Genomic DNA, 20,258 nt, shown 5'->3' with positions numbered 1-20,258 from the left:
AGAATAACAAGTAAAAAGTAAACTAATTAATAACAAATTAACAATACTCATATAAATTAAACAATTAATTAACAATAATAAAAAGTAAAAAAATCAAATTAACAATAAATTAATAATACCTATATAAAATAAATAATTAATTAACAACTAATGTCTTAACAAGGCAAAAAGTAAAACTAATCAAATTAACAAGAATAACAAATAAAAATTAAACTAATTACCAACAAATCGACGATACCCATGTTAATTAATCAACTAATTGAACAAGAATACAAAGTAAAATAATCAATTTAGCAATACCCATAAAATTTAAATAATTAATTAACAAAAATAAAAATAAAATAATTAAATTAACAATAAATAAATAAATAATTAATAATAACTAATTAATAATAAGGAGTGGAGGGGGAAAAAATAAAATAAAGAGGAACTACTGAAAGAAGGAGAGGAGAGGGAAAAAAAAAAAGAAAAAAAAAAAAGGTGGTCTAAGCAGCAGGGAAAGCAGAATAAGTGGAGAGGGAGAAAGCCAAGGAGAAAAAGACGTGAGAGAGAGAGATCGGAGAGAGGAAAGAAGAAGAAGACGACGTGAGAGAGGGAGATCGGAGAGAGGAAAGAAGAAGACGTGAGGGAGAGAGATCAAAGAGAGGAAAGAAGAAGAAGAAGAAGAAGAGAGAGAGAGAGAGAGAGAGAGAGGGCCTACCTGTTGGTCCTGTTCTGTCTTTGTCGCGAGCGTGAGGTCGAGGAAGAGAGCGGGGTTGTTGTCTTCATGGTGCGGCTCTTTTGTTGGCATCAGGTGAGTGGTAGGTTTATTAGTTTTTTCATTTTAAAAAAAAAAAACTTGCCATTGCTTTGATGAGGCGTCGCCTCTCGCCTCGCCGGCCTGAGGCGTCGCCACTCCAAAGCCCAGCTAGGCGTTCCAGTCGAGGCAACAGAGGGGCGCCTCCCCTCGCCTGGCGCCTTGCCTGGGTGCCTCGCTCGCCTTTGATAACACTGAATTCAAGTAAGGTTAGAAGAAATAGTTTAGCTCAAACAAAATGGTGGGAGTTTAAAGGAGTAAAGCAAGTGAAGTTCAAAAATGAGCTTATCGAGTCCGAAGTATGGAAGCTGGATGTGGAGGCCAATGGTATGCGGATACAGATGATATTAAAGATTAGAGAAGTAGCTAAAAAAGTAGTTGGAGAGTCTAGAGGATATGGACCACCCTTAAAAGAGAGATGGTGGTGGAATGAGGATGTACAAAAGGCAGTGAAGAGAAAGAAGGAATGGTATAAGAAATTACCTAAGTGTGATAATAATGAGGCATATGAACAGTACATGATAGCAAAGAAATAGGCAAAAAAGGCAGTTAGTCAAGCAAGAGCGTAGGCATTTGAAAAGTTATATGAGAAACTTGAAACTAAATAAGAGGGGAAAGATATTTATAGATTAGCAAGGAGAAGAGAAAAGAAATGTCAAGATCTTAATCAAGTTACGTGCATTGAGGATAAAGAAGGAAAAATGTTGGCGAAAGATAAGGACATTAAAGAAAGATGGAGAAATTATTTTGATGATCTCTTTAATAATAGTCAAAGTGGTAATAGCGTGAATATAGACTATAGAGTAATAGAAAAAAAATATGAATTATACTAGAATGATTAGATCTTTAGAAGTAAAAGAAGCATTTAAGATAATGAAAGTGGGTAAAGCTTGTAGGCCCGATGGAATACCAATTGAAGTGTGGAATTGTTTGGGAGATATGATAGTGGCATGGTTAACTAAATTGTTTAATAAAATTCTAAACTCAAAGAAAATGTCTGATGAATGGAGGAGTATTTTAGTACCTATTTTTAAAAATAAGAGAGATATACAGAGTTGCTCAAAATATAGGGGAATTAAACTCATGAGTCATACTATGAAGTTGTGGAAGAGAGTTGTGGAACATCGACTACGTCATGACACTTCTATCTCTCACAATCAAATTGGCTTCATGTCCAGTCGTTCAACTATGGAAGCGATCTTTTTCATTAGAAGCTCGGTGGAGAAATATAGATATGTGAAGAAAGATCTACAAATGGTTTTTATCGATTTGGAGAAGGCTTATGATAGTGTTCCAAGATATGTCTTATACAGAGTGTTAGAACAAAAGAGGGTATCTATTAGGTAGATACAAGTGTTGAAAGACATGTATGAAGGAGCAACTATTATTGTGCGCACAGTGGGAGGGACACAAGAGATTTTTCTATCTCAGTTGGATTGCACCAAGGTTCAGCTGTAAGCCCTTATCTTTTTATATTAGTTTTAGATGAATTGACGAAACATATACAAGAGAGTATCCATTGGTACATTATGTTTTCGGATGATATAGCTCTGATAGATGAGACACGAGAAAGAGTCAATAGAAAGTTAGAGCTTTGGAGAAGTACTCTAGAGTCAAAGGGCTTTAAGTTAAGTAGAACGAAGACAGAATATGTGCATTGCAAGTGCAGTGAAGGCCGAATTGGTGATAGGGAAGGAGTTAGTTTGGATGGAGTGGTACTGCCCCAAAGTAATCACTTTAAATATCTCAGCTCAATCCTTCAAGCAGATGGGGGATGTGAGGAGGATGTTAGTTATAGGATTAAAGCCAGATGGTTGAAGTGGAGACGTGCCATGGGAGTTTTATGTGATCGCAAGATTCCTAAGTTGAAAGGAAAATTTTACCGCACAGCCATATGACCGGCCATGTTATATGGTAGTGAGTGTTGGGCACTGAAGGAGTCGTATGTGTCTAAGATAAGAGTTGCGGAGATGAGAATGTTAAGGTGGATGAATGGTTATACTAGACTAGATAAAGTCCATAATGAGAGTATTAGAGAAAAGGTAGGAGTGGTGCCAATTGAGGATAAGTTGAGAGAAGAGAGATTGAGGTGGTTTAGTCATGTGAAGCGTAGACATACGGAGGCTTTAGTTAGACAAGTAGAGCACATTAGGTTAGAGCATAGAAAGAAAAGAAAAGACATACCTAAATTGATTTGGAGGAGAGTAGTACAATATGACCTAGAAGCATTACACATTTTCAAAGATTTAACCCAAAATCGTTTAGAGTGGAGAAAGAGAATCCATATAGCTGACCCCAAATTTTTGAGATAAAGACTTAGTTGAGTTGAGTATTATACATGTTTTACTTGTGGCAAGGTAATAAGCATCTTGATAAATCATGCTATCAGCAATTGTTGACACTGATGTGGGTTTAGTTAGTTTTACAAATGGCATATCATAGTTTATAAAAGATATCAGTATCAACCCTTCTTATAGTAATGCCGGTGGTGTTGGGTGAGTAAATGTAGCCATCTTGGTCTCTCTAATCTCATTTTTTAACCCATGCCCATTATGGGTTATGAAATTTCATTCCGATTCCCATCTCCAAGGCTTATGGGTACCCTTGATCTTGCTTGTTGTCCTGAAAGCAATCGTCAAATTGATTTCAAATCCAATACAGAATACAGAGCAAGTTGGCAATGATGAATAATCACAAAGAAATCCTAGGGGAAAAAATCAAATTCCAAACATTATTTTTAGTTCCATAGTTTCAAAACAAGAGATGCATGCTTTTGTTGCATAAGCAACATCTTGTTCATTGTTCACAAGCCAGAGCAATCTATGATTTAAGAAATCTGTTTGAACCTTGCTTGTTGGCAAATTGGGGCTTGCTCAGTTTATATGCATGGGGGAAGGTAGGGTTATAAATTTGAATCCTAGGCCCTTTCTCCTAGAATCAAGAGATTAGAGACATGAATAATAAACTTTGTAGTTGGGGTAGATTTGGGTAAAAGATGCTAATACCTTTCTTATGTCCTTCCTTGTTAATTAAATTATAATTTTCTTGAACTCACCTTGAACCTAGTCAAAGGGCTGCATTCCCTGCCATAATTGTGGTGGATTGATCAGGTCCTTGTGGGGATGGGAATTGTTACCCTTAGCCAGGGATGAACTTTTTTTGTGATATTGTTGTTTGTTTCATGATGCACTTGGTATTCAGTTACTTAGGCAATTATCAATTTTTTTCCTTTCTTGTCAAGTGCACATTAATATACGCGGTGATGAATTTTCATTTGTAATGTTTATTAGGCCATTTTTGTTTTAACTAATATTGTGATTCTTCTTGTTCCTTCACCTCACTATTTATAAATTTATTGAGTAGAAGCCACTTAATTTTAATAAGCTTACATAATGAAGTTACTTAATTTTAATAAGCTTACTCCATTTTGCTATTAGGTAATATTCTGAAGTATACTTCTTTCATGATCTCACATTATGCTGGATGTTTCGATAGATGGTGGTTTACTTGTCAGATGATGTATTCTTGTATATCAGTTTCTCTGTTAATTAGAATAGTATATATAGGCAATTATAAAGTTCAAAATTGACTGCTATTATTATATCTATTTCTTCTAATAGGCTAACTATTAGTTAAATTGCAGATGATTTGTTTTTCTTATCTATCTGTATGTAAACTCGAGGTATTTGAGGCATTTATGATTAATTCTTGAGCATATCCTTGTTTTGAAAATAGAAAAAGAGAAGAAGAAGGTAAAAGTGACTCAGAAGAAGAAGATGACTCTGGATCTCTTAGTGTTTCCAATGAGGAAGATAGTGGTGAAGAAGGTAAATAATTTTATAGTTTTCCATAACTGTATCCTTGAAAAATTTTGTTGTACTTAATTGTTTTTTTATGCATATATTATATTAGTTTCTTGATGTTATGGTTATTTTTGCTATATTTGTCATTCCTATCTGTTCAGATTGTATTTGCTTAAGGGTTTGGGGTTTGGTCACTAGTCCATATAATCTGACTTTCAACCTTTATTGAAGACTGCAGTAGTACTCTTCTTGATGCATCGCATTTTCTATTTCCATGTATATTTTCATTTTTTTTTTAAATTCTTATTTGATGTTATTGCAGAGAGATTAAAATGGGGAAATTATCTAAATTGTGTAGAATTTAATTCACTTGCCAAATCAAATAAATTATAAGATTTTTTGAGTTTATTTGAATTTTATATCTAAGAACTTGTCAGTTATTGAGCTTCACATTTAAGGTTAGAATTGTATCAAAAAAATCCCTAAGATTCATAAAAGTTTAAAATTCTGTAATTTTATCTGCATCTAGTGAAAGGTTTACTTGCTTATTGATAGACTAATATATTGCTAAATCTTTAAGGGCATGGAGTTTAAATAGCCTGTATAGTAGAGAGTCTGAACAGTTGAATTTGTAGGGCTGCTTCAGAAAATTAACGTCTAAGAGCCTTTTGGTGGATTTTTATATGGTAGAAGATTAAGAACATTGTATGTAAACTTAGGGTCAAATTGATTTCATCTATTGAAAGGAAAAACACTTAATTGAGTAGAAGATAACCAATGTAATACAAGTTAGGATGATTTGCTAAATTTATTAGATATGATGACCATGATATCTGATGTAAGAATAGGAAATAAAGTGTACCTGCTGATGCTTTATATAGAATCCATATTTAGAGCTACTCTCTCTAGCAATCTCAACCATACTCTATGTTTTGCTCATGAAATTCAATCATTTTGGGAAAGATCCTCATCTGCTGTAACTATCTCATACATTAAAAGAAGTTGCCATTAGTGATGCTCCTTACACTTGGAATTCTAGTCAATTGAAGAGAAAAGGGAAACAGGTGTTAAGCGATTGCAGTGCGCTCAAACGCAAAATTATTTGCCTAATCCACCACATTAACATTATTGGTCATTCTGAAGTACAAGCTCTTACTAAGAAGCGGTCTGAACCTTTATTTGGGATTCAGATGTACAATTCTACCGTTAAGCAAGTAAATCTATCATAACCTATCCCATAACAAAATATGCATGATGTCCTGTGTCAATCAATGAAAGCTTTGCAAGACAATGAGTTTGCGCTTTGTTTGGAACATGTTTAAGAGCATTTACTCAATAAAATGAAGTAGCTGGCAGATAGGCATGGATCAGAAAGACAATTGTACATTTATGAGTGGATTTATGCCAAGGTCAACTGTATCAGACGAGCTTAGATCACAAGCCATCCCACAAATGGTCTCCAATTATTATGGTGTAATCTGATTTCTGAGTGATGATAAAATTGATTATGTAGAGTGTAGACTGCAAACTTAATTCTTTGGCAAATTTAGTTTCATTAGTTCTACCTTCCATTTCTCCCAACAGAAGACTAACATCAATTCTCACCATCAGATTGATCCTATCTTACCCACTGGTCATCTTATTTCTCTCTTATTTCTATTTTAGAATAATGGTTAAAGGAGGGAATGGAGTAGCTACTTAGGTTTTGGTGTAATGGATCTGCTACTTTCCAGCAGTTAATAAATGGGGAATCTGGAATGCAAAATCATATTCCACAAGTAGGCTTGATCCGATGAATGAATCAGTTGAACCTATTTTATGGGCCTTATGGCAATTGTCATGCTTCAAAGATGCATTTTGTCTGCTCCATTGGAGTTCATTAAAGAACAAGCAGTTTATGGTGGATGATATCTTGTTATGTCATAAGTTGTTAATAACTTTATGCATTGTTCTAAACTTTTCTTTTCATTCATTGAATTTGTTCTATTATATGGATACTCATTTATGCCGTGTATATGCCATTAGTATTTTCAGGTTGCAGATTTTTTTATATAAGTTCCATTGTCCTGTTTCCTATTTGCTTTTCATTCTGAAATTTCTGCCGTTGGGTTTGTTCATGTTGGCGTGTAGGAACTGATAATGAAAGAAGTCATATTATAGATAGTAAATTGCAAGAGCCTAGCATGATTAGCATCGTGGACAAGAGTGAAGATGCTGAATCAGAAGATGATCATGAGGCTTCTGATGCAGATCAAGAGAACAACTTGGGTGTCAATATCGAAACTGATGTTAAGGCATCAATGCCTACAAGGTACCTTTTGATGATTTTGATCTTTATGTGGATTTTATTATATAATATTGTTACATTTAAGATTTGAGATTGAGATTGATACTTTAGATATGTTAGAAATTCTTGTCATGGAGGAGCCAAATTAAGCCTACATTTTGAGATTTGATTACCTCACTGGGTTGTTCCCAAGGTTTTCAAATCCAAATAAGGTCATTGAACTAGTGAAGATAGAGTTTAAGAGTTTGAGATTTAACTGGGATTGAATTGGGGTTTAACCAGTTCATTATTAAATGAATATTATAAAATTTATAATAATACTTTATTGTAATTAATACTTCTATATGTTTAAAACTAATTATTAAAATAAATTTAATTAAATTTTAATATGTACATATTATTTAAAAATAATTAAAGTTTTAAATAATAATATTTGATTATTATAATAAAGAATTAGTTAAGATTAAAATCTTGATAATAATAATAATAATAATAATAATAATAATAATAATAATAATAATAATAATATTTATTCATATTAATGAAAAATAAATGTTAATATATTAAAATTATATAATACTTATAGAAAAAATTACATATATTTTTTAATGTGTAAAAATAATAAATTGGAAAAATAATTCAATAATTCAAGTTAATATATTAATAAAATATATTATTGATTTATTAATTATTAAGTTGTAAGTGGTTAAGTTATTTTTTTTTTATTTTTCTTTCTAATATTTATTAATTATTTATATTAGTATACTATAATTTAAGCAAAAGGAATATATATATATATATATATATATATATATATATATATATATATATATATATAAGAAATTAAGGTAGTTAAAAGCATAAGACGCACTTGAAGTGATGCATCACCACATTGCTTAAGGCGTAAACGCAAAAAAGCGCTTGTTTCATTGAAGGAAGCACAAAATTATTAAAAAGAAAAATTAACTAGTAGTATAATATGTAATACAATCCCCTATATAAAATTTAAACCCTTGAAAAATTGTCAAACATCCAAAAGTTTTTAGCATTCCAATTCATAGTCATAATTTAACTATCTTCACTAGATTTCACATCAAAGTCCTCAACATTTTTATCCTCATCTCCAAAATAAGATCCATTTCTATTGATATCTTCATCTAAATCAATCTCAACGTCTTCTAAAGTTGGCCTTGAAGTTGAGGCTTTTTGCTCTTTAAGTGCAAAATGCTCTTGTTATACTAAATGCATTTCGCTTTGCATATGTAAAAGCACTTTCCCATTTGTCGCTGTGCTTTTGTGCTTTAGCAAGTGCTTTTTGTGCTTTTGACTGCACTAGAAGAAATGCAAAATGAGTTTGTTGTTCAAATGGTTGTTGATGTGAAAATACTCCTCATGATCTTGGGTTCTAATCCCTGTAGCCCTCCTTTGCAATCTTTTTTACATTGAGTAATCAAATTGGTTTACTCGGTTCAAACCTGGTGGGGTTGTTTGGTTTTCCTGTTACCTAGTCGGTTCATATCGCCTTACTCCAGTCTTTTCAAAAAATAGGGTTTGGTTATTAAACCGGATTGGACTGGGCTTCGGTTTTGGTTAAACTAGTAGGACCAGCCGGTCTGGTCCGGGTTAGATAACCATGGTTTTTCCAATTCTTCATGTCATTGCCAAAGGTTGGTACCTTGTACTAACAATCTCTCTCTCTCTCTCTCTCTCTCTCTCTCTCTCTCTCTCTCTCTCTCTATATATATATATATATATATATATATATATATATATATATATATATTTGTGAGTAGACAAAAGTACCCCTAATTCTTTATGTTACTATAAAAAGTAATTAATATTACAAAATTCCTTTAATTGTGAACACATTTTTTCAATGGCAATTTCTATTTAACTTGCAATTCTTATTATAGTTCACCATGGTCCACTTTTTTAATTACAATTCCTATGTCACTTGCAATTCCAATTGCAATTTACCATGGTCCATGTTTCCTCTTCATTGTTTCTATAAATTCTTTTCTATTTCAATATGATTCTATTTTATTTGGATTATATTATTTATTTTAGTTCTATTTTAATTTATATTCAACTAATTAACACCCTATCCTTATTAACTTATATTATTTGCAAATAAAATTAATTAATATAAAATTTTATTATAATTCCTATTTCAAAAATACTTGCACATGATATTAATTATTAGTAATACCATATAAATTTTAGAAATTGCACAAGGATAGAGCTCCTACTTCCTAGCTACATTCATGTTTGTAGAAGAATTCCTATTCGTACATATTTATTCACATTAATAATTAATTTAAAAAATCAAAATGATGTCTTGCAAGTAGGATAAAAAAAAACTATTTTAGAATGTTATTGTAATTTGAATTTAATTATAGTTTAATTTTATTTTGATTTGAATTTAATTATTGTTCTATAATATCATATAAAAGGAGTTTTTCTATCACAAGTTGATTTTTTGAGGAGGTGTTTGGAAAATTGATGAATTTATGTTGCTGAAAAGAATGATATAGTGCACCCTAGATTATGATTAATAGAGACCATTTAAGAGTATTAGGAAATAATGCAGTCTGTAATATTAAATAAGATTTTATTTACATTAAAATATTAAATATTATAGAGTTCTATTTTTTTAAAAGTACTATCTTAAAATAAATATATTTGTACTTTTTGTATGATTTTATTTTGAATATCAATACTGGCAATATTGTTTTAGAAGATTTTTTTTTTAATCTTTTCTCTATAACACATTAAAAATAATTTTACATATAACAAATTGAAACACATTTTAAATTAATAATTTTACATATAAGAGAATATTAAAAAAAGTTTTGCTTTTATATTGGTTAAGATTTTTAATTTTTCGTTGATTAAATTTTTATCAAAATTAATTTAAATTTATTTTTATACATATGTTGCTCAATCATCTGCGCCTGCAGATTGGCATTATATCTCCTACACATTTTTTTTTATTTTTTTTAATCTTTTTAACGTCTTGTATTTAGAGCATATTAAATAATAATGAGCTTTTATTTATTTTTGTCTTTTAAACCGTGATGAAATTATGTTTACTTATTTAATATGTGTAATAATATTATTGCAAATGTGCTGATTTAATACTCAACTCAACTAAGTCTTTATCCTAAAAATTTGGGGTCGACTATATGGATTCTCTTTCTCCACTCTAAACGATTTAGGGTTAAATCCTCGAAAATGTGTAATGCTTCTAGGTCATGTTGTACTACTCTCTTCAAAGTCAGTTTAGGTCTACCTCTTCTTTTCTTTCTATCCTCTAACCTAATATGCTCTACTTGTCTAACTGGAGCCTCCGTATGTCTACGCTTCACATGACCAAACCACCTCAATCTCCCTTTTCTCAACTTATCATCGATTGGCACCATTCCTACCTTTTCTCTAATACTCTCATTATGGACTTTATCTAGTCTAGTATGGCCACTCATCCACTTTAACATTCTCATCTTCGCAACTCTTATTTTAGACACATACGACTCCTTCAGTGCCCAACACTCACTATCATATAACATGGCCGGTCGTATGGCTGTACGGTAAAATTTTCCTTTCAACTTATTGGGAATATTGCGATCACATAAAATTCCCGTGGCACGTCTCCACTTCAGCCATCCGGTTTTAATCTTATGACTAACATCCTCCTCACATCTCCCATCTACTTGAAGGACTGAGCCGAGATATTTAAAGTGATTACTTTGGGACAGTACCACTCCATTCAAACTAACTCTTTCCCTATCACCAGTTCGGCCTTCACTGAACTTGCAATGTATATATTTTGTCTTTGTTCTATTTAACTTAAAGCCCTTTGACTCTAGAGTACTTTTCCAAAATTCTAACTTTCTATTGACTCCTTCTCACGTCTCATCTATCAGAACTATATCATTCACAAACATCATGCATCAAGGGATACTCTCTTGTATATGTTTCGTTAATTCATCTAAAACTAACGTAAAAAGGTAAGGGCTTACAGCTGAACCTTGGTGTAATCAAACTGAGATAGGAAAATCTCTTGTGCCTCCTCCCACTATACGCCTAATAGTAGTTGCTCCTTCATACATATCTTTCAACACTTGTATGTACCTAATAGATACCCTCTTTTGTTCTAACACTCTCTATAAGATATCTCTTGGAATACTATCATAAGCCTTCTCCAAATCGATAAAAACCATGTGTAGATCTTTCTTCACATCTCTATGTTTTTCCATTAAGCTTTTAATGAGAAAGATCGCTTCCATAGTTTAACGAATGGGCATGAAGTCAAATTGATTGGAAGAGATATAAGTATCATGACGTAGTCGATGTTCCACAACTCTCTCCCACAACTTCATAGTATGGCTCATGAGTTTAATTCCCCTATAATTTGAGCAACTCTGTATGTCTCCCTTATTTTTAAAAATAGGTACAAATGTGCTGATTTAATATTTTTTTTATTAAATGTGAATTTAATATTATATATTTAAAAGTTTGATAAATACTAGCTAATTCATATAAAATTAAAAATTTAATCTCATTATAAATCTTATTCCAAAGGTAATATAAATTAAATGGCAACTTCCTACGCATTTACTACGCTTGCCATATTATAGATGACGAGATATTCGTTTTGCCTAAGAATTATAAAAAAAGGCTAGAATTCCAATTTCATAAAATTTTTGAATTAATTATATGAAAATTTTATTTTAATTTGAATTTAACTATTATTCTTATTTATTTAATTTTAATTCTATTAATATCATGTAATATATATTCTATAAATGAAATTTTGTCTTTGAACATATAGCATAAATAGTTCATCAATGATCGATTGTATGAGGTGTAGTTTTTTTTTTTAATTTATTTTTATTATTTTACTAGCATACAATCTTTATCACTGATGTAGCAACACTGCCAATTTTTTAAATAATTTTTATAATTTTGAAATCTAATTCTTATAAATTAATATTGTTATTGGTAGGAGAACATGTAAATTCATTGAATGCCCTAATGGAAGTGAAATAGCATAATTTATGTATTTGATAATTATTCCTGCATCATTTTAATAAATAGCATATGTGAAACTTAAATTTAATTCATTTTGATTATCAGTTTGTCTAATGGTATGTGTAGTCAAATTATATGACATATTAATATATATGAAAAATTTAAATTAATACTCACACAACATGTTGAAGTAGATGAAATTATATCACCAAAAAATAAATAAATAAATAAAATAAAAGAAGATGGAATCGTCATATCTTGAGAAATTTATTGAAAGAGGAGAGACTGATTTGGATGCTGATCATGTTTGCCAAAATAGAACTTTGTTTTTGTTCCCGAACAAAAACTTTCTTCTGCTCCCCTGGTTCCTAATCTATTCGTATCCATCTCAAAATCATGTGCTTATCAGCGGCTATTCTCATTAAGTAAATAGTAATAGTATGGAAGTTTGTGGAAGCCCTTCTTCGAGACATGTCTTACGAATACATTTCTGCTAGAATTTCATTGTTTCACCAGTGTTCAGATTGAATCTTTGACCAGTTGACATTGCTTTCTCAATTTGGTCATTTGCTGATCTTATCCCTTGTATATCCTTCCTAGCTTAGGGGCTTTTAAAAGTGAACCTTTTGGAAAACGGGAAGTATGTACTTGGTCAAGTATCATTTAAGAATCTCTTTTCCAGAGTGTTTAGAAAGTTGTTGTTTATGTTAGCTCCCTCCCTAGCAGTGTGCATTCTCACATTCTGACACTGAAAAAGATGGTCAAATGGTGAAAAAAAATTAGTTGGTAATTGCATGTATTATAGTGATGGGAAATAATTAAAAATTTTCTATTTCATTTACCTGCTGCATCGGAATAATAATCAATTTCAATCTCTTTACTTGGAGTTGAATGACTCACATCAGGTGAGTGTTAGTAAGTTAAGTTGTGAATCGTGAAGAGGCAGAAGGCAATGGGGAGGGAGGGCAATGCTGTTGTCTGTGATGTGGAATATATTGGTTAGGGAGCAATAGTTGTGTATTCAAGATCATTCCACACAGGTGTAAAAATGATTTTATGATCTCTGTTTTCTTGGTTGGTTTCTTCTGTTTGTAGATATTTTATGTGTTCAGATTTATGCTTTCGTTGAATGATGGTTGCATGTGTATGTCTTAAATAAAACATAAATGCATGCGAGTGTGCGTGTGTGTTAAATAAAGCACCAAAGCTCTCCTGCTATTGGACATGAATGGTAGACCCTTTTATCAATAAATAATCATTTGTAGGATTTTTATTTAAAAGGAAATTTATCATACCATCTCTTATGTGTAATGCAGTAAGCAATTCTCCTATTCTTTGATTTGTTTTTAATGTCTATTAAAATGGGCCAAAATCTGCATTGCATGTGCACGATATGAAACTATCATGTTACAGTCCTAGAATTGAATGAATTAATAGATTTCAGACCATCAAAAGTCAGCCTCTTAAAATGCTTTCAGTTATTTGTTAATATATTAAATATGATTTGTAGGTTGATGAAAGGTATAATGGTTAAAGAACCCCTAACCTTCGCTCGCTTTTAAACTTTTATGCCAATATTTTAATTTGGGCAATTTTACCAAGCATTGTAAAATTAGTGTAATATTTACTCAATTGACCTAAGTTGATCAAAATTGAAATAAAATAATAATATGTTATTACTAAAATTAAATAAAAGTTCATTTGTAATAATTTAGATGAGGGTGAGAGTGGTGGGGGTTGTGGAGAGAAAAAGAGAGGAAAATAAAAATGATTTAATATAATTTTAATAATAAAAATATTATTTTTCATTTTCAGTCTTCATTAGTGGGTAAAATTTATGCCAATCTTGCAGTGTTGTGTAAAATTGCCCAAATTAAAAGATTTTAAATTGAAAAAGCGTGTAGGTTTGGAGGGTTTGGGTTTACCATTAGGCTTTAAGTAAAATGGTAGTTGCTGCTATTGAAAATCTGTTTAATAAAACTTCAAAGCTCTGGATCTCATAAATAAAACTAAAGCGTCAATATTGAGACTTTGCTTTTTCTATGATATAAAGGACAACAATCATAATATCTTTGATAGTTTTCTTCTAGTTTTGGCATTTGGGCTATGTATCACTTGCTCAATGACAAGTAAAATGTGAAGAATGCATGAGCTATTCTCTGTACCTGCTTCCTATTTTCCATTATTTTATTGATGCATGAAATATCTCTTTGGAGTTAAACTTATTTTTGTTGTATCTCTTGCACATCTGAATATGTGATTTTAGCTTTGCATTATAACTTACATTTGGCTTGTAGTTTTCTTGTCTACATTAAAGTTCAATCTTCAATGTGAATTTTTTATGCAGTTCTTTTCACGATCACTTGGGCCAAAAGATATCAGAGGGAGAGATTGAGAATCTATCAAACAAAAAGTGGGAGTATAAATGGGAGGTGCCTGCATTTGACATGTCAAATTGCAAGTGGATAGGGACAGGGAAGTGTTTTCTAAAGGTATTTTCAATATTATATGTCCGGCTCCGCTGATCTTTTTATATCTTCTTCTTTTCTTGCTTAGTTTTATGTGGATATTCATATCCCACTGTCATTGTTTAAACTTTCAAATTATGCCTTTGCAAATATTTATTACTTCGAGACCATGAAATAGTAAGTGAAGAAAAGGAGGTAAGAATGAAGAAATGTTGCTAGTTAATGCTGTATTTATATGGTATAAGCAGTTGAACGAGTAGACAATCGACATGCATCATTTTTTGTAGTTTATTTAATCCACTCCCTTCCACAGTTTAGGTATATTAAATGGAGTACCTATGATTAGTTTGGCATTGGAATCCTCCAAGGAATCTGATACTTTGAGCATCTCTAAAAACCTCTTGCATTGTTTTATTCATTTATGTCACTAACTTTTATGTTTCTTTTTATGCAGGGTGTTGACATCGATTCTAATTATGGTGTAAAGCAAAGATTATTTAAGCACTGGTTGGATGATTACAAAATAAGTGGAGGCAATGACTTTCATTCATCTAAGCAGAGATTGTTCTTCTCCCTTTGTAAGTCTCTTACTCTGATGGAGCTTCAGTTGTCCTTTTTTCATCTTGTCTTAATTTGTTCTTGTTTTCATCTTTTCTTACTCCTATTCATGGAAGATCCTTGGTCAAGTATAGTTGTCATACATTGTATCACATAAAGGGTAATGGGCGTACTGACCATTAAAAATAGGGGTGAGCAGTATTCGGTTCAAACCGAATAAATTGGACCGAACCGCCTTAATTCGGTAATTCGGTTTGGTTCGGTTTTAATTTTAAAGAATTTCGGTTATTTCGGTTGGGTTCGATTTTGGAGGGAAAAAATTTGGTTGAACCATACTGAACCGAACAAAAACACCGTTTTATGTAGAGTTGATATATATACCTAAGTCTAACACTCATATTCCCTAATCCCTAATTTCTTCTGCTACCCAGTACCCACCTAGCCCCAGCTGCTCTTTTTCTATCATTTTCCTTTCTACTCAAATCCTTGCCGAAATCCTCTGCCTGACTGCCTCTTGCCTCACCCCCAGACATCATTCGTTGTCGTGCATCTCTACCCGTGCATCATCTTGTTTCTCTTCTCTTATGCTGTTTGTGGTGGACTTTGATTCAATCGAATGTTTGCTTCTCTTTTCTTTTCCTTTCTGTTCTTTCTTTCACATGCGTTCCTTGGCCACAGCAACAATTCGGTTTTGGTTGTTCGATTTGGTTTGAACCGAATGCTCACCCGTAATAAAAAACATGATGATGAGGAGGAAAAAAGAGTGGCATGCCTATTATTGGGCATCTCTTTCTTCCCCTCTTTTTTTTTTTAATTTTTTATTTGGGCCTCCTTTTAAAGTGATACTTGTTTTCCATCTTTCAAAGTTTTATTAGGGATGGGTTTCATGTTATGTTTTTTAAACTATATAAAGCATTATCAACCCATTCATATAAAATCACTATGTTTTACCAAATTATTGCAGTTTTTTTTAAGATAAAATTTTGAAATATTTTATCATGTATGCATTTGTCAATTTTGAACATTGTTATTGCTATGGCCAAATGACCAAGAAAATTCAAATCTTTACGCGTATTTTTAATTTTAGCCAAAACTTTTAGTTTTATTAGTTCGATCCTCAAACTTTGACATTAGTTTCAATTTTTAGCAATTGGGTCATTTGTACAAAAAATCGCTTATGTTGAATTTAGTTTTTAATTCATAAAATTACTTTTAAATAAGAAATATAGAACCTATTTATAAAATATAATTTCTTGTCCAAATCAGCACACTATGTTGCCAATTTCATGTATTTTCACCCATCCAATAACTTGATTGCTAAAATTGAAGCAAATGTCAAAGGTTGAGAATCAAGGCTTCGAAAGTTAATAAAATTAAAAGTTTTAGCTAAAATTGAAAATAAATGCAATTTTTTTTTGGGCATTACTGGCTGACCCTAATTAATTTGGGATTAAGGCCTAGTTGTTGTTGTATTAGACATTATTGCTACTATATCAATCTTGGCATTAATTTAATATATATTTTTTTCTCAATTAATTGTTCCTCTAGGTATTGGGAGTATTAGTATATTAAATATCTATCTAAATTATTGACAAACCATTACTTCAAGCCATTTTCTTAAATCATGGTAGTCTCAACCAATATGATACCTTGTTCTGCATTTTGTGGCATCATGCTATGACCAATAACATTGTAAATCATGAAATGTTGTATTGCTAAATTTCCCACTTTAGTTTATTGATACATCCTTGTGACATCACAACTACGATCAATAACAAGTGTTCCTATTTTGTGGTTATGTGGGTAATGTCATCTGTTTTTACTAGGTAACAGCTACAGGGATATACTGCACTGTAACAAGAAACCCTTTTATCTCAAAGGTTTGGAAGAGGATTCCAGTATCATGGACGCTTATATTATGCATTCTGTGTGTACCAATGCCCTTGTCCTTTACAGATTTGATTTGGTATTGTTTGTGATAAATTTTAATATTTTATTCTCTTATACTGAATGCATTGAAAAATCATGCAGCTGAATCATGTATTCAGAACTAGAGATCTTATAAGAAAGAATGATTCAAAAATGGAAAAGCATCAAGAGAGTGCTGGGGATGAATCACTTACTGTTGATGGTTTCCTTGATCATGGATTTACTCGTCCAAAGGTACTGTTTAGCTGTTCCCGTGACTGCTTGTTTAACTAACTGTAATTTGACATAGTATTAAAGCCTTTCACATTTCAGTATCAGGATCATTGACTCCTATTGATTTTGACAATGCATTTACATAAGCATTATGTTTACTTACATACATGGTAGTTTTCTGTGTAAATATTTAGTTTATTTTTCTGTATGCATCAATGCTCTCAATGTAAATGACGGACATTGTTGTGGAACTTTAAGTTCACATTTTCTTTTTATTTGTTCATGATAAGCAAATGAAATAATAGTTTAGGGGGAAACAAGGCAGTGCAATATCAAAAAGATAGACTTTTTGCTAATGGAAATTTTTAGAAAGTTTAAAGCTGCCTGGTAGAGAAAAGAACAATTATAATAGAAGCTTTCAGAAATGCAGAGTAGAAATGGGGGAAAAAAAAACACTGAATTGTATATTGACAACTTCTGGAATTACAACTCAGTATGTCTGATATATCGTTCTTACTTGGCTAATCATGAAAAGAAAGAAAAAGATAACAAAATGACCAACAATGGCCCTAGGAAATATCCCCAAGCAGATCACTCTGCCTTTAACCAGAAAAATGGACTCAAAAAGCATGCCTCTTATTTCCATAACTCCCTCTCTCTATATTGTTTCTGTAGCATAACAAACTCCAGCTCACACCTCACGTGTTCCCTCCTCTCTCCTGTTATTTTTTTTCCTTGAAATCTAGAATAAACCTTGAAGGGTCTCTGTGCTTGGGCTTCATTTTTAGCTATATTTTGACCTCCCTCCAATTGCTGCCTATCATTACTTCCCCCCAATGAACATGCCTTGTCCTCAAGGCTGAATTGAGGAAATTGACCTCTTATATTAGCTTCATCTATCCATGTAGCCTCATCTACAGTTTGCCCTTGCCATGAATTAAAATTGTTTAACAGAAATGCCATGACGCTGAACCAATCTAGTATCACAAACAGCCGGAGGTTCAATAAGGGGATAATCATCTATTGCCATATCAATAGGAAGAGAAGTAACCATTGGATGATCACCCTTCAATTTCTTCAATTGAGACACATGAAAAAAGGGGTGAATGCGAGAAGAAATAGGCAAATGCAATTTATGAGCAACAACCCCTATTTGGTAGAATATCACAATTGGTCCATGATAACGGGCAGCTAACTTTTAATACACTCATTTAGTAACAGAATGTTGGCGATGAGGGCACAACTTGAGCGGGACCTTTTCCCAAATAGCAAATTGCAGGTCACGACGATGGGAATTGGCAAACTTAACCATTTGCTGTTGAGCTCAACTTAAATTGTACTTGAGCTGTCGAATGATCTCATCCCATCTGTCAAACATTCACCAACTGAGTCCACATGAGTTTCACCTAGTAAATAACTGAGAATAGAGGGGGAAGGACGTCCATACACTACTACTAATGGGGTTTTGCCAGTAGCACCATGGGAAGATGTATTATACCAGAATTCCACCTAGCTTAACCTTTTTGACTAGGATTTAGGCTGTTCAGAAGAGAAGCATCGCAAATAGGCCTCAATGCTACGATTGAGAACTTCAGTTTGGCCATTCGTTTGAGGACGATAGGCCGAACTAAACTTCAGAATAGTGCCCTGCAACCTGAAAATTTCTATCCAAAAAGAACTAAGGAATAGTGGGTCCCGTCACTAACCATTGTGCGAGGAATGCCATGGAGCCACACAATCTCCCAGATCAAGATCTCCGCTGCTGATCGAGCTGTGAAAGGATGCTTAAGTGGAATGAAATGCCCATACTGTGACAACCGGTCAACTACCACTAATATGCAATCAACATCATTTGAACGAGGCAACCCCGTAATAAAATCAATAGCCACATCTTTCCAAATATTCTGAGGAATTGGCAGGGGCTGAAGCAACCCTGCAGGGCACTGAGCCTCATATTTATTATGTTGGCAAACAAGACAAGCAGCAACAAAATTATGAACCATATGCATCATACCTTTCCAATAAAATGTGGCAGTGAGATGGCGGTATGTTCTATAGGCACCAGAGTGGCCACCAGAGGGAGTATTATGACGTTCATAAATTAATTTTGGCACCAGAGAGGATGATGGAGGGACAACTAATTCATAATGCCACGAATGTGAGTGGAAGGCAGTCTTGTGGATGTTCGAATCAGCTGTCTGAATTTGTGGTAGGCCAATTTAAGGTCTAGCTTTGAAAAATAACCGGCACCACTGAATTCATCCAGCATCTCATGAATTACGGGAATCGGTTTTTTATCTGTAATTGTAGCTTTATTGAGTTGGCAATAGTCAACACAAAAACGCCAACTACCTTCCTTGTTCTGCCCAAGAACTAGACTAGAGAAAAAACTGTAATTGGGGCGAATGATATCGATAGACAACATTTAGGAGACCAATTTTTCAATCTCATCTTTTTGTATGTGCCCATATCTGTAAGGTTTTACACTAATAGGGCTAGCTCCAGTTTGTAGAGGAATGCGGTGGTCTACGGGGCGTTGAGGAGGAAGTTGAGTGATATCTGAAAATACCTCTGAAAATTCATGTGTAATAGATTCCATGCCTCTCAACGGAACTGTATAGCAATTGGCACCAGAGGCTGGAATACAATGTCCATCACCAAGGCAAACTCAGAAATTAATTATGGAGTTGATACATGAATTTGCCAACTGACAAAACTGATGGGAGATAAAATTGTGGTTGGCCCCATTATCGATTATAACCACCACTGGCAACCCAGCAATAAACCCTTGCAATTTCATTGTCTTAGGTTGAGAAATGCCACTGACGAAGAAAAGAGGCAATTCCAGAAGAGAAATGACTTTAATTAAAAAGAAGTTGTAATTGGGGATCCTCCAGGAGTGACAATTCAGTCTCCACCAAAGGGGATTCATCCTCACTTGCAATTAAGGCTCAAGTGATTTGTTAGGGCATTCATGTAGAGGAGAGTAAGGTTGCTTACAACAGAAACATAATCCCTTAGCACGGAGCTCTTGATACTCCGAATCAGAATAGTGACGAAGACCACGCTATTTCCGCGTAGAGATTGGATGTTTAGAGGCATGAGGTGGAAGTTGTGGCAAAGAAGCAGGGGTTGATATAGGTTTTACTGTCACTTGAGAGGAAGGAGACTCT

The 20,258-nt window shown here is 32.9% G+C and overlaps 1 protein-coding gene across 6 annotated transcripts in view; it reads left to right on the top strand.

The window, feature by feature from the left end:
• Positions 1-20,258, top strand: part of LOC110664977 (protein NUCLEOLAR FACTOR 1) — a 42,781-nt gene that overhangs the window by 2,366 nt on the left and 20,157 nt on the right. For all 6 annotated transcript variants that reach the window (XM_058140052.1, XM_021824892.2, XM_021824893.2 and 3 more), the window contains 6 exons: positions 4,532-4,623; positions 6,730-6,910; positions 14,265-14,409; positions 14,840-14,963; positions 16,770-16,870; positions 16,975-17,106. In XM_058140052.1, coding sequence (XP_057996035.1) covers positions 4,532-4,623; positions 6,730-6,910; positions 14,265-14,409; positions 14,840-14,963; positions 16,770-16,870; positions 16,975-17,106 — 775 coding nt within the window. The remainder of the gene's footprint in view (positions 1-4,531; positions 4,624-6,729; positions 6,911-14,264; positions 14,410-14,839; positions 14,964-16,769; positions 16,871-16,974; positions 17,107-20,258) is intronic.

Source organism: Hevea brasiliensis, chromosome 17, assembly GCF_030052815.1.
Source record: "Hevea brasiliensis isolate MT/VB/25A 57/8 chromosome 17, ASM3005281v1, whole genome shotgun sequence".
Classification (NCBI taxonomy): Eukaryota; Viridiplantae; Streptophyta; class Magnoliopsida; order Malpighiales; family Euphorbiaceae; genus Hevea; species Hevea brasiliensis.
Note: the sequence above shows the minus strand (reverse complement) of the source record. Positions and strands in the feature narration are given on the sequence as shown.